The sequence below is a fragment of the Danio aesculapii genome, chromosome 2 (genome assembly GCF_903798145.1).
Source record: "Danio aesculapii chromosome 2, fDanAes4.1, whole genome shotgun sequence".
NCBI classification, from domain to species: domain Eukaryota; kingdom Metazoa; phylum Chordata; class Actinopteri; order Cypriniformes; family Danionidae; genus Danio; species Danio aesculapii.
The window spans coordinates 38444580-38460218 of NC_079436.1; the positions used below are offsets into that span (position 1 = coordinate 38444580).

General features: G+C 36.5%; 1 protein-coding gene across 1 annotated transcript in view; it reads left to right on the plus strand.

Annotated features, from left to right (window-relative positions):
* LOC130246236 (uncharacterized) overlaps positions 1 to 9552 on the plus strand; it is a 273191-nt gene extending 263639 nt beyond the window's left edge. The window contains exons 13-14 of the mRNA XM_056479115.1: positions 1480 to 1918; positions 4573 to 9552. Of these exons, the coding sequence (XP_056335090.1) occupies positions 1480 to 1918; positions 4573 to 5517 (1384 nt within the window). The 3' untranslated portion in view covers positions 5518 to 9552. The remainder of the gene's footprint in view (positions 1 to 1479; positions 1919 to 4572) is intronic.
* The last annotated feature ends 6087 nt before the right edge of the window (positions 9553 to 15639 follow it).

Consider the following 15639-nt stretch of genomic DNA (forward strand, 5'->3'; position numbering starts at 1 on the left):
ATTTGTTTTAAAACTATTTCTAAATTCAGTTCTAATTTCCAGCAAACTAATAAATTCATTCATTCATTTTCTTTTCGGTTTAGTCCCTTTATTAATCTGGGGTTGCCAAAGCGGAATGAACCACCAACTTATTCAGCATATGTCCTACGCAGCTAGTGCCCTTCCAGCTGCAAGCCATCCCTGGGAAACATCCACACACACTCATTCACACTCATACACTACGGACAATTTTAACCTACCCAATTCACCTGTACCGCATGTCTTTGGACTGTGGGGGAAACCGCAGCACCCGGAGGAAACCCATGTGAACGCAGGGAGAACATGCAAACTCCCAAAAGAAACGCCAACTGACCCAGCTGAGGCTCGAACCAGCGACCTTCTTGCTGTGAGGCAACAGGACTACCTACTGCGCCACTGTGTCGCCTTCAAACTAATAAATGAACAATAATAATGAAGTGTGGAAAAAAAAAAAAAAAAAAAAGAGTTATATCCAAAAACACATTCTATTCTTATGCCCGTTATGGTGCTGCATATGTTTCCAAAACCTGACAGGTGGACAAATCTAAATGCATTTGCTATTTAAACAATGTGCATAACGGGAAAATTATGGTTGTGTTGGTCTGAAAATAGCAACAAATCACGCCAAAAACGTCTTGCGCCTTATTGTGCCGGGTTTATGACGGGGCCCATAGTCTGTGTTTCATCATATTTTTTCACATTCATGGTTATTAATGTTGTTTTTTTTATTGTATTTTTTTTTATTTTTCATATATTGATTATATATGGTTGATGTCAGAATTATTAGCCCCCTGTTAAATTTTTTTTCTTTTTCTTCCCCCAATTTCTGTTTAACTAAAATATTTTTTTCAACACATTTCTAAACATAATTGTTTTAACCCATTTCTAGTAACTGATTTGTTTTATCTTTAACGCTATGATAGTACTTAAAATTTTTCTAGATATTTTCAAGATACTAATTATTCAGCTTACTAATTATAAAGTGCACTTTAAAAGCTTAACTACGTTAATTAGGCAAGTTATTGTATAACTGGTTTGTTCTGTACCCAATTCGAAAAAAAATTATTGCTAAAGGCTAATAATATTGATCTTAAAATGGTTTATTTCCGACAAAATAAACAAATAAGACTTTCTCCATTAGAAAAAAATTATTTTCGAACTACCGTGAAAAAACCTTGCTTCATTGAATATCACTTGAAAAATATAGTATATTAGATATTTTACATGAGGGCTAATAATTTTGCCCTCAACTCTACAGTATGTTCCATTAAACATCATTTACATCTTAGTCACACCAAGGTTATTTCTGTATTTAATTTTTTTTCCATTGTTTTAATTAATTTTATTAGCCAGGCTACATTTATTTACAACACACTCACAAGACATGAATGAATGATTATTTACCATTTTTTGTCACACTAAAGACAACATCCATTCATGATGTACTCTGTGTCCCCCCAGACGTTATTCACAACATGTTCAGGAGAAGGCTCGAGCCTATAGCAGCTGGGCTCAGGCTGGAGCTCTGGATCCCGGGCAGTACGCCAGTCAAGGGGCTCCTCTATATGGGCGCTTCTGCTACAGCAGCCACACCCTGCCAGTGCTGCGCCGCTCACAGGGCCCCTACGAGCCTGGCTTAACCGAACTGGCCTACCGTCTCCCTGGGAATCAACCGGACCACTCTCTAGTCATTCAAAACCAGGCGGCAGTAGTCGGCCCTCTGGAGCCAGGAGCCATTTACATGCCAAACGCAGAGGCCGGTCTCAGCTCTAAAGAAGGGACAGTGTCTCAGGATGGAGCAACCACATCTGACGGAGGAACGCCAAGGAAAAACGAGCCAAAGGACGACGTAAGCAGTGATGCCCAGCAGAGTCAGAGCCAAGGCCAGGATCTGGATTGGGTAAAAAAACTCAACATAATTTATCTTTATTAAGTCAAGAGTCATCATATTCAGGTGCTTTAATAACCAATGTTGGGGTAAAAACCAGATGGAGTTTACTCATGTCATTCTCTAGAGGAAAATCAATTTGAATAATTAATGGGCTTTTAAACTAATGAGACAATTACTTGTTGCTTTTGGCTGGATAAGTTAAACAGCTGAACGTGAACTAAAAAAAAAATAACCTGTATGGCTAATTTTAATTCACAGACGCACTTCTCAGTCACACTCCAGCAGCATCAAATCAGTATGAATGTATTATGTCTAATAAACATTCATTGAACTGGAGACTTGAGAACAGTTGTGAAATTAATATTAATATTCGTTTCACGATGCGTGTTTCTCCGAGACAGTTGTCACTGAAGGTTGTGTATTCGGAAATGGCAAAAGCAGCATGTAATTAAAGGATTGTACAACTTTTTGATGAATACAATATGTGCGTTATTTGCTGTCATGGAAATTTATGCATAGCGTCGCTCTTTTTAAGAGGCAAGCCAGGGAATTCTAATGTCTGATTTTTATACATGTACACATTTATGCAATGAAACGCACTGTGTGAATGTATTTGCAGACTTAAAAAGGCACATTTATTTTATATTTATTAAAAGTGAGAAGGACCAGCTGATTCCAATGTTATCACTTGATTGATTGGGTGTTATCAGTGGTTATCAGCTAATAGGGACAGTAGAGGACTTCTGGCTCAGAAGGCTGTTATCATCCATCCACTTGGTTAATCAGCTATAGATCATATACGGCAGTGGCCGGAAGTTAACAAGAATTATTTATAATATTTATTGAAGTTCCAAATTGTATTGTATTAATTGTATTTTATTAATGTCTACCCCTACACCAACCCTAAACCCAATCATCACAGTAATGTAAAAATAGATCTGGATCTGGAGTCTTCTCTATTAGTATAGCTGAATAACCATGTGGATGGATGATAACAGCCTTCTGAGCCTACCAGTAGGCGCAGAAGGCCCCTACTAGCCCATATCTGTCAGATGATAACCACTGATAAAGCCCATTCAATCAAGTGATATCATTCGCAGTGGGTGGACGGACATGCTATATTTATTAGTATTCACATCCCTAGTTTTTCAGTAGGGATGGGCGATATGGACTTAATATTATACCATGATATTTTCTGGTGTTTATTGTGATAGCAATAATTTTGATGATAATTTATATGTATCCAAACAGTCCAGTATTCTTTAGAGAAAACTATAAATTCTCATGTTTATCGTTTTTTATATTTTCCACACTTCAAGCTCCTGGATGTCCACTGTCTTGCAATGCTCAGCTATATTTAAACATTGAAGCAGCTGATTAAGCTTTTCAGGTTCATATAAAAGACAAGCAGATGTGTTGAAGCAGGGCAGTGGACAGAGTTTAAGAGCTCAAGCATACGATGAAATGTTATTTCTGTGTCATTCATACTGGACACTAGAGGACGCTCTAGCAAACATATTTTTTTAAGAATGGAAAAAAATATTTATTTTGTATTAATTCAATGCCACAAGAACAAGAGGTATTACATTTCACTTCACTTAGTTTTTTTGAAAGAAAAAAAAAAAAAAAAAAAAATATATATATATATATATATATATATATATATATATATATATATATATATATATATATATATATATATATATATATATATATATATATACATTTACATGAAATTAAATGTTTTCAAAGCATTACAGTACATGTTTTCAGTGCTTTTTTTGTTTTGTGATTGCTCTAAAAGATTTACATCTAATTTGAAGTCATTCACAAAACAGGAAAAGTTTGGTTTACATTTAGCCCACTTTTCTTATGTATTATTTTCCTAATAACATAAACAAATTAAAAATATGTTGTCCCTTACAGTTAAAGTTCTCATTATCAGAGTAAAACTACATCAAATAAACACATTTCTATCTTACATTCCATTTTTTGTTAATAAATAATTCCAAATCTTTCTAAAACATTCTTGAGTAAATACAATTTTTTTACAATTTAGAGTTAAAGTATGCTTGTAAACAGGCTAAAACATGCAAAACTATCGCACTCGTTCTAATGTTGTTGTAATAATAAATAATTTCCCTAGCTAATTTTAGGTTTTATCATTATTACGATAAGTCATTTTTTTATCGTGGGGAGAATTTGCGTTATATTGCAAACTATAAAATGTCGCCCATCCCTAGTTTTTAGCCAGCAGGTTAGATTTAGCTTGTTTTGTTTTTTTTTTAGCTTCCAGTCAAGGTGTGTTTTCACATGTTGTCTCTCACTCTCTCTTTCTTCTCATCCTCATCTCACAGTGTAGCATTAGCTCTTTTTAAATTTCAGTTAACCTGTTTCATCTGTTATCAACTCTTCCTCCTTTTTCCATCTGTCTGACTTTGTCACTTCCTTCCGCTACTCGTGCTCCACAACACATTGCTGTCTCACTTCATCGTTATCACGTTTCTCTCAGCTTTCACCTGCTCATTGTGAATTATCTCTCTGCTTTCTTTTCCCTCTCTTTAACAACCCTCTTTCACACACGTCCCTGTGCTGAATAACAGAAGAATAAACTCATCCTTACCTCCCGCTCTAACCCTCCTGCTCCTCCCCGTCCCCTACAGGTCCAGCCGGACATGGGCCCTCGTGACAGAGAGCTGGTTTTGACCCGTTCTGGCTCGATCGCTGGGCCAGGCACAACCAGCGGGTGGGTATGCGACTCCGCCACGCTCCCCAGAGCAGGACGCCACTCCTCACGGGGCAGTATATCCATAAATAGGACCACCGCTCCACCTTCTGAGTCTAACCACAATGGGTTGGCAGACACAGCTAACGGGAGCAACGAAATGCAGTCTGTCAGTGCCAATTACGCAACCATCCTCCAGGGGGAGCAACAGAGGGACTACCCGGGAACTTTGGGACGGGGCGGGCTGGAGATGGGCAGTGGGTTCGTGGTGGGCCGACCAGAGAGAGAAGCCAGCATTCCACTAAGCACTGGGATGTATCCAGAAGGTGGCGGGTTCATAGGAGACTGGCACGAAAGGGTGGGGATAACTGGGTATCCATTAGGAAGGAGGGATATGACGCCTCAGCTCCTTCCATATCCCGGTCAAGGCAGGGGGGCATTTGGGAGCATTTTAGGGTATGGTGGAGCATGGCCCTCAGCACCTGATGCATCAGGAAGAGGAGCACCAGTCGGAGGAGCCCAATCTCTTGCCCTAAGGGTTGGCGAGTTCCTGCGTTTGCGATTGGCGCAGGTGACCTTTGATCCCTCCCAGCCACCATACGACTCAGTGCAGGTGTACGGGCTAGAGGGCACAGGCTCCCGCGCCGGGTCTCTCAGCTCCCTGGACAGCGAGGGTGGCAAAGATGCCGAGAAAGACGTCTGGGGAGCAGGTCTAGAAGATTGGGGCCCACAGTTCCAGAAATTAGCCCAGCTTTTTAGGGAAAGGGAGAAGGAGAGTGGAGAAGATAAAGAAGGAGATGTGGAGGCCAGCAAAAAGCACAAGGAAAGCGAATGGGAAGAGAAAGACGAGCAGTCTGGAGACGAGGAGCAGGCCAATGTCTGAGAGAAAGAGAAAGAGAGCAGGAGAGGGGCTGGGTGGGACAGTGATTAAAAGGAAACAAGAGCCGGAATAATGAAAAGTGAAGGCTAAGGAGGGAGAGACGAAGAGGAAAGGTAATAAGGGAAGACAAGGAAAAATGAACAGAGAGAGCAAAGGCAGTGGAGAGAGTGATTGATGCAATTTGAAGCAATAAGTGCGGAAAAGCTGAAGTGTGAGCACAGTGTTTCTTTAGCCAGCATTTAACATTCCTTGAGTGTGTTTGGCGGTGAGCGAAAAACAAAGTTCACTGTATACCAGATTACATTTAATTACGACAGAAAAAGAGAGAAATTTGAACTTTTGGATAGTTGTGACGAGCTAGACAATGGTGCCACATGGGGAGGAGTGAGAAACGCTAGGCCGGAATAACACAGATGAAAAGCTACGGCAACACATGAGGGAGTTGGGAAATTAATATTTGTACAGAAATTGTTTATACATTCACAAAAGCAAGAGAACTGAATTATTCAAAAGAACGCACTGAATATTACAGTAAAGTCCTGAATAAGTGTCTGCACAAAGATTCTTGGTGTTTACACATACACACAGACAAAACAAACACACACCAGTTTTAAACCCTGCTTGGAAATTCTGCTTCGCGGATGTCTACTTGTCAGGGTTCAAAATGACTCACATATTTTGCCAAGAACAGATTGTATACAAAGTTGTCCAAGAAAAGAAAAAAAGTCACAAAATTCAAATGTAGTGATGCTAAAATTGTGCAAAGCATATGCACAATCATTGTCAAAAAAAATCCCACATACAAAACAGAAGGTGATTTATGAGAGCTGACAAATCTGCTTCAGCTAGAATGCACTTTTATACATGATGTTCGAAATAGATTACAAACGTTGTTGTTGTTTTTTTATTGGAAAGAAATCAAAATATATATATAAAAAAAGCTGTTCTATGTAAATGCATTTAAATGTAAATATCACTGGATGCCATTGTGAAAAAGTGACAACAGTACTGTAGTCTGTAAGTAACAAAAAATAATAATAGAATAATGCAATGAAAACGGAGGACAATATTCTATATTATTCCACAGCCACACGGCCACTGGATTAGACTGGAAGAGACTAGATTGACTGATGCAGATTAATATCTGCCAGTACAATGTCGGATTCAGATGTGTCACTCTGCCCAAATGGAACTTTTTATTTTTTTGGATTGAAGGCAAAAGCTCTAAATAAATGTATGTGAAGTCCTTTTTTTGGTTGAGCACACATTTTGCTCATGGACTCATTTGACTGGACTGAGCCACTATACACTAATACCAGGGGGCATCATGCAGTACAAACTCACACCTTATCAAACAGCCCAACAGATGCCATGCTCTGTCAGAAATATGAGCCTAAAGTGATTATAACTGATCAATGTCACTACTGATGCATTGTAAAGGGTATATTTACAGAATGGCAACCCCCCCACCCCACCCCTGGAGTGTATTAGATCAAACACTGTGTCTGCACTGGTTGAGAGTGGTGCGATGTATTTGACAAAACCAAAAAGAGTCGCTGCATTTATATGGGCACTTTTTGCTTCTTTTTATGTCTGATCAAAGATTCCAGACAGTGTTAATGACAATGATAACATGATTAAACCAGCAGGTAAGCTGTATGTTTATGTAGTGTGTGAATGTGGATTAACAAATTTGAAGCTGGATTTGATCTTTTGAAATTATTACATAAATATACAGATTACATGCTGGTTTATGATGCACATACTACTGCTTTTTTCTTCGATTTTAAAAAAGCATACCAAGCATTGACTGATGGGACAACATTGTTCTATTCCAACGTCATTGCAGATTTTTTTACAGATTTAAACTTCCCCTAACAATCCCCAATTTGTGCAGTTCATTCTGATTGAAGTAGTTACAAGTGATTTTTAAAATTATTATTCAGGGCTGCAAGTCCAATTACAAACTAATTATTTTAATCCATGTAAACCCAGCTAGTGATATGGTCTAAAGTGGATTCCGTGTAACCGTTAATTCCAAAAACAGTACCAATAGATGTGATTTTTTTTTTGCTTTAACTCTTCAGTATCGCCATCCCTGCGGACCAGTGTAGACATGGTGTTACTCTTTTAAAGATTAGTTCACCCAAAAATAATTAATCACCCTTATGTCATTCCAATCTCCTGAGATCTTGGTTCATCTTCACAAATGACGATATTTTAGATTAAGTCTGAGATCTCTCTGGTCCTCCTTTGACAGCAAGGTTCATAAGATGTGGGACTAAACTGTAGTCATACCAAGCTCCAAGAACACTTTTGTGGCTTAGTTTGCCGAGGCTTTGTTTTCTCCTTTGGTCGCATCAAGTTCTGGTGCATGTTTACTATATCCCCTTTCACACAGTGATTACTGTAAATATCCGGCAAATTTCCGGAATGACTTTACCGATAAATTCAAATTAGCGCTGTTCACACAGGCAAGGACGTTTTTTTTGGAAAAGGCCATTCACCCATCCATTCCAAAATACCAGTAAATTCTGACATCATTAATCAGAAATGAGCTCTAAACGACTGCGCTAGTATTTGTAAACATAGACGCGGTCAGGCTTTTGTTGATGGTTTCACTTTTATTTAAAACTTTAGCATTTATGCAGCTGCTTTTGTCCCATCCAAAGGCAGAAGCGCGAACCAAAGCTAAATGTCGACACATTTGACTATATTACAATCTCTGAGGATGGATAAGTATCGTGAACAACTTTGATGAAAACATATGGAGGAACACTTTTGCATGTCGAGATGTTCATAATATGTGTGTGTGCGGGCACTCACTGGAGCACTTCTTCACGTGCACACAGAGCTTAAAGGTAAACTAACAGTGGTTTATCATAAACATTTTATCAATAATTTTTCACACAGTTGCCATTAAGAAGTAACATAGAAACGTTATCTGATTAACATCTAGCAGCTAAATGGGTCTGGAAAAACATTCAAAGGCTTTTATTTTCATAAACAGCGCAGATGTGAATGCCTCTGAATGTTCTGATTTGTTAGAGTAGACGTCTCACGTCAGTGCGTTCTAAACGTGAACGGAAAGAGCGCAGAGAGCTCCAGGATTTCATCTTAACATGTGCTATAAAGATGAAGAAAGGTCTCAGGGGATTGGGACGACATGAGTGTTGAGAATTTAAAACTGAATTTCCATTTTTGGGTGAACTAATCATTTAGAGCAGTGTTTCTCAACCATGTTCTTGGAGTACCACCAACACTGCATTTTTTAGATGTCTCCTTTGCCTGTCACGCTCATTCAAGGGCTCCGTCCGAAACCGCCTACTACACAGTAGGTACTGCATTTGAATTTAAACGTACTACTCGGCTGTTAGAAAAGTACATTCTATACAGTATGAATGTGAGGAGTATGAATGGAATTCGGACGTACTACATCTGCCATTTTTTCATGGTCACATGACCTACCTGCGTCAGTTGCGTCACTTCACTCCCATTCATAAATTCTCTCATGGGGCATCATGAGATAGCGCAGCAGGCATGGAATGCGCACTTCAGAATCTCGCCGGAAGTAGTAAGTCATCCGGGTACTTCTCGCATACTGATTTTCGAATTCTATGAATTCGGACATACTACTCAGCTCGCATACTGATTTTAGCGTACTGTATAGTATGGAAGTATACGGTTTCGGATGCAGCCAAGGTGTTTCAGTCTCTGCTAATGAGCTGATGATCTGAATCAGGTGTGTATGGTTAACGAGACAAGGAAAAAGTGCAGAGCTGGTGGTCCTCGAGGAACGTGGTTGAGAAACACTACTTTAGAGGATTGAATAAGTCCCATGTTCATTGCATATTTTCAGATTTTTGAAGTCCACTGGGTGTGGAGTTCCTGTACTTCATTCATCCTGGTTTCTGCCTTCTTATTGGACTGAATTGTTGGTACTGAGATGTCACGATGGCGTGTACTAAAAATGTATTTATTCTGTTGTACTTTTTCCTTTTCTTTTTTGTAAATTTGAATAAAGACAGTATGTTTTGAGGTGATGTGTGTGCAGCCTGATGTGTGTATGCTCTCTCTCTCTCTCTTTTTAAAAGAACCTACTAACTGAATTGACTTTTGACCCTTTCTACTTGTGCGTCCTAGTCTGTGTTTGCCTCTGCTTTGGAGCTGTCCATAGAGGCTCTTCAAACAGGGACTGAGTTTGGCAGGGAGTAAACACAGTGTCTAGTCCACTTACTCCCGAGCTGTGTGACAGACTTACAATGCAAGGTCAATAATGGAAACTGAGAGTTCAGATCGCAATTCAAGACAGACAAAAGTTTACCGCGAGGTTCACCTTGGAAATCACTCCATTTGAAGTCTGGATTACGTAAAATTTTGTGGGATTTATTAGCAGGGCCTGACGTGTCTTAGCTGATCTGATGAAAGTGGAGAAAATAAGGTTGTTTCGAGCCACTGCACCTGTGAGTCAACCCTGCTTATCGTACACTTCAATCCTGCGATACGTGTGCTAGATTGTGTTTAAACTAGCGCATTACCCACAAGTGCTGGCAAATAAACAAGCCACAGCCTTTTTGATTTGAGGCTGGTTAATTATTCATGAGCTCCAGTGCATATCCTGTTCAATTAAATTTGGTTTAATTACGTTTGAGAAGCTTGACATAGGAAATATTAGACTTGAATGAGAGAGACAAAGAGAGAGTGTGATTGCTTTAAAATTCACTTAGAGCAGGAGGAGGATTCGAAATGATTCAGAGAGAGCGAGATTATGAATGCGCGCTCTGTCCTTGAGTTACATAATGAATTGATGCGCAGGTTATTACGCAATGCGCTGTGTATTTAAATAGGCAGGGTGTGAAAACCTACCACACATTCATAGGAAGCAAAAGTTAGGTAAAACTTCTCATCATCTTTTCACATGCAAATAAACACAAAGGCTTCTTGGCATGCTTCGTGAAACAGAGTGATACCGTAGATGAGCTATTTCTAAAAGTAGCATCAGAAGATTTATCACAGGAGTAGAATAAGAGCAAAAATAACTTACTATTAACATACTAATTCACTGCACAAATGTCCTCATTAAAGATTCATTTGCTGAATTGGCCTACAATCCTGCACAACTCCGAATGAAGCTACTGATCATTAGTTTGCTGCTCAACCACAAGACATCTGGAATAGTGTATGCTAACTGACTTTTTCAGGTTTGCATTTTCTCTGCTTCCTTAGGGATGCAAAGGTGAAATTGCCCACCAGCCTTGATAATTAGACCACTAAATATCTGGCCCACTGAGGCAGTGGGTGAAGGAACAGCAGCAAGACTGTACTTTCCCTGAAAGACCGGAGGTGTACGTTTATACTTCTGTATTACAGCAAACCATAGTGGATGTTTGTGTGTGAAGGCATTGGAGTGATGACCCAACAGTCCCCATGAGTAAACAGCTAAGCATTAAATAATATCATAGTTTTCATTGTAGGTCTACATAATGAATGATTTGAATTCCTTTTCAAAAAGAAGTATTATAGTCTTCATTCCAACTACAGTATATTCAATTTTAGGCCACGCATGTACAAATATAGCCTTTTTTGCCTTTTGTTATGATGAACATTTGCTCTTGTTAACTATTTGTGGCTATAAAAATGCCGATTTAGAAAAAAAAGTCTTTATTTAGCCTATGTATTCGCTTGTTCCAAACCTGAGTTTCTTACCCCTGATGAAGACAAAAGAGTGTCAAATAAAGGCCCAAATATTTTACAATTAGCTCAGAACTGTTAGCAACCTCTTGGAGTGAGTAAATGGAGAGTGAATTTTCATTTTGGGGGAATTAACCTGTTGAACAATCTCTGTGATCATCCTCATTTTAAAAATATTTTTATTCTTAAAGCCTTCAACCAAATCGTTGATCAACACCGATTTATTTCTGAACAACACAAGTCTTTACGGTGAATCACTGAATTTATTAGTCAACTAAATCGTAAAAAACAGTGCTTAAAATGGCCCGTAGCCAGCCTGGTGAAAGGGGTGGTTCTTTTTTCTTAAAAAGTGGACCTTTTTGCAGTTATTCGCCTCATTTTTTATTTAATTGTGAGATTTAAATACTGTATTTTAGTGACGTTTTAAGCACATTTTTTTTGCTGGATTAGCTGGTTATGGTCATCGTAAGCACACCTTCTGATGTACCAAAAATATTTCCTAAATATTTAAAATAAGAACTTTAAATAAAAATGTATTACATCATATCAAATTTGAAGAATAGGTATCTGTTAAAGTTTTAATTTAAAAACTGTAGTCTATTGTCAATTGATAGGAAAATAACAAACACATTCAACTTTCCTTAGTCAGGATTTGGCCCTTTGAATTATAAAAAAAACACATAATAATGATAATAATAATGAGATTCACGATTTTTCTAGCAGCTCTTGTCAAAAAAAGTTTGAAACTTCATGGATAACTTCAATAGCCAAATTAGTATTCAAACTTATTTTAATATGGGACGCTTTTGGTGCTTCACACCATTTTATTTGTCATTTTTTTGTTTCAAAAATAAGTTCGAAGATTTAGAATTAAAATTACTTGTAAAATATTTTCTCTATTTAACAACAATACTAGGTCAGTTGTGAAAGATGGCGTCCCTTAAGTCAGATTGTATGTTTTATTGCACAACTTTTATTGCACTCATAGGCCCAAGACCCACCTTTCATTGACAAAGGTCCAGGATTTGTCCCATACATGAGCTCATTTGTCCTATTTCATCAAAAACAGTGAAAATAACCCATCGAAAAAGGCTTTAAGACCAAGCCAAATCGTTGGCTGTTGTGACTTTCAGCTAATCAGTTTTGTTCAATGCAAACTATTATTTTTCATGAGTTCAACATCCAGCTGTGCAAGAACACATAAAATCTGACATAAGTGAATCTTCTTTCGCCACTGTATTGTTTTTAGATAGAGAAAACATTTTACAAGTAACTTTTATTCTAAATCTTGGACCTTATACTCAAAACAAAAAAAGGTGTGAAGCATCAAAAGCGACCCATATTAAAATTAATTTGAACACTAAATTGGCTATTGTTGTTATCCATGAGTTTTGAATGTACTTTTTTTTTTTTTACAAGAGATGCTAAAAAAATCGTGAAGCTCTACATTACTATTATAATTTTTTTATGATTCAAATGGCCAAATTCTAAGGAAAGTTGAATTTTCTTTGGGCCAGTTTATTTGCATAATAAATAACAATAGGTCACCGACTTTAACAGATTCTATTTTTTTTCTAATAATAAATGATGTGATAAATTTGCATTTAAAAAAATAAGTATTTTTTCAGATTTCTTTATTCTAAATTTTTTGGAAATATTTTTGGTACATCAAAAAGTGTGATTTCATACAAGCTAATCCAGCTTAAAATGTCACTGAAATGCAGTATTTAAATCTCATAATTAAATAGAAAATTAGGCATATAACTGCAAAAGGTCCAATTTTTGAGAAAAGAGAACCACCCCTGTTTGCATTGGCTACGGCCCGGTTAAAATTCAAGTACGCGAACCGCCCCTGTCTACTGGCCTGTTGATTAGCAATATGAGTGAGTGATTGAATCTTTCAACCGATTCCTAAACCAACGGTTCATTCTGGATTTGAACACATCTTCCTCCGGGAGAGGCTACGCTTTGATTGTTGACGGGCCAAACATGTCATGAAATGTAAGTTACAAAGTATTCACTTATTATAATTAGTATATTACATAAACATCACACTTTCAACTGTTAAGTAGGCCTTGATATTTGCATGGCAGTGATAAATGCAGGATCGGTCGTGCCGAATCACAAGCATTCAAAAACATTTTACTTAGGCCTACAGTATTCTCCATTTAGTAAGATAAAATGAATTTGTTTGTAGCAGGTAACAACCATTGGGCTACCTTATTTTCTCTTCTTCTGGCTTCAGTGTTGTCTGTTAAAGCTGAACTGGCATATTGTGTTTTGGTAAATGGAATCTTCATTAACGATCTTAATTAGCGTTCGATCTCCCAAACAGACAGAAAATCTATCTAACGTTAGTAAAGGGCTCCCGGAAAGAGAAACGGGGCACTTGGCAGAGGAATTTACAATGAATTCATTGGAAAATTTAAAGTTTAATTAATAGTTATGTTGAAAGACTTGATAACAATTATGTCGATATAAAAAAATCAGAGGAAAATCTAGGAATAGGATTCTTGTTTCCTATATGTACGCTGCTGCCATCTTGTGGACACTATAGGAACAGTCCGAGAAATAATTTTCTGATTTGCAGTCAAATAGTTGTTGTCAATTCACACATTATTTATTGGTGAGTAAATGATGACAGATTTTTCATTTCTAGAGAGTTGGAGTGTTTCGTGTTGTTCGTGTTTCGTGATTTTTTTGGATCAAACGTGACAGGTTGTCAAGTGTAATGTCAACACTTCAAAACGTTTATAAAGAGATGAAAAAATAAACCCATATGAACTGTGCTGTTTAATTTAGGTTTTAAAAAGAGACACAGGAACATTTGAGATTATTTATGTTCTCTGATCAGTGATTATTTGTGAACAACAAAAAATAGGCTAAATAAATCTGTCAGCCATACAAAAAGAAAACCTTTCTCGGAAGAATAAATTAAATTAAACTACTTTATTTTTTGTTACATTACATTATAAGAGACATTTCAAATTTCAATATATATATATATATATATATATATATATATATATATATATATATATATATATATATATATATATATATATATATATACACACACACAGTTGAAATAAAAATTATTAGCCCCCTGTTTATTTTTGTTTCCAGTTTCTGTTTAACAGAGAGAAGATTTTTTTCAACACATTTGTAAACATAATAATTTTCTCTAATGACTGATTTATTTTATCTTTGTCATGATGACAGTATATAATATTTTACTACATATTTTTCAAGACACTTCTATACAGTTTAAAGTGACATTTAAAGGCTTAACTAGGTTAATTAGGTTAACTAGGCAGGTTAGGGTGATTAGGCAAGTTATTAACAGTGGTTTGTTCTCTAGACTATCGAAAAAATAAATAGTTCAAAGAGCCTAATAATATTGACCTTAGAGTGGTTTTTAAAAAAATGAAAAACTGCTTTTATTCTAGCTGAAATAAAACAAATAAGACTTTCTCTGGAAGAAAAAAATATTATCAGACATACGGTGTAAATTTCCCTGCTCTGTTAAACATAATTTGGGAAATATTTAAAAAAGAAAAAAAAAATGAAAGGGGTGCTAAAAATTCTGACGTCAACTAATATATATATAAATACAATATATATATATATATATATATATATATATATATATATATATATATATATATATATATATATATATATATATATATATATATATATATATATATATATATATATACATATATATATATATATATATATACATACATACATACATACATACATACATACATACACACACACACACACACACACACACACACACACACACACACACACACACACACACACACACACTTCGTTTGTAACGATAAAGTTAAATGTTATGGGCTTGGAAGGACATAAGGGTGAGTAAATGATGATAAAAATGTAATCTTGGTGTGAACTAACCCTTTGATATTATAAACCAGACAAAGGCCAGATTTTTTTAGCTTCTCATTTGGCACAAGGTAGTAGTTCCAGTAGTTCCATTAGATAATATGATTTTTTAACAAATAAATATACCAGAATTCATAAAATGCATTGATCAGTTATAATCTGTGTTCTTTTGGTTTCACCTTTTGAGTTGTGTGGTGACTCTCATATTACTCACACACTACTTCGAGGAAGAGGAGTTCAAAAGAAAAAAAGAGTACCGGTAAAGTTAATTACAGAAGTATTTCCTTGTCAGACAAGCAGCACTGTGTCATTAAACTGCATTGTTTGCAACAAATATGCATTACCGTTAACTATAAATGTCTAGACTATATATAGCTCATGGCTGTACATGCTGTTTTAAACAACTAAAACCTTTTCCTACAATTAAAAGAAAAAATCTGTTTAATATTTTAAAATTGAATTAATTTCAGCTTCTGTGAGTTTGTACTCCAGCACATGTTGTACTTATTTGTA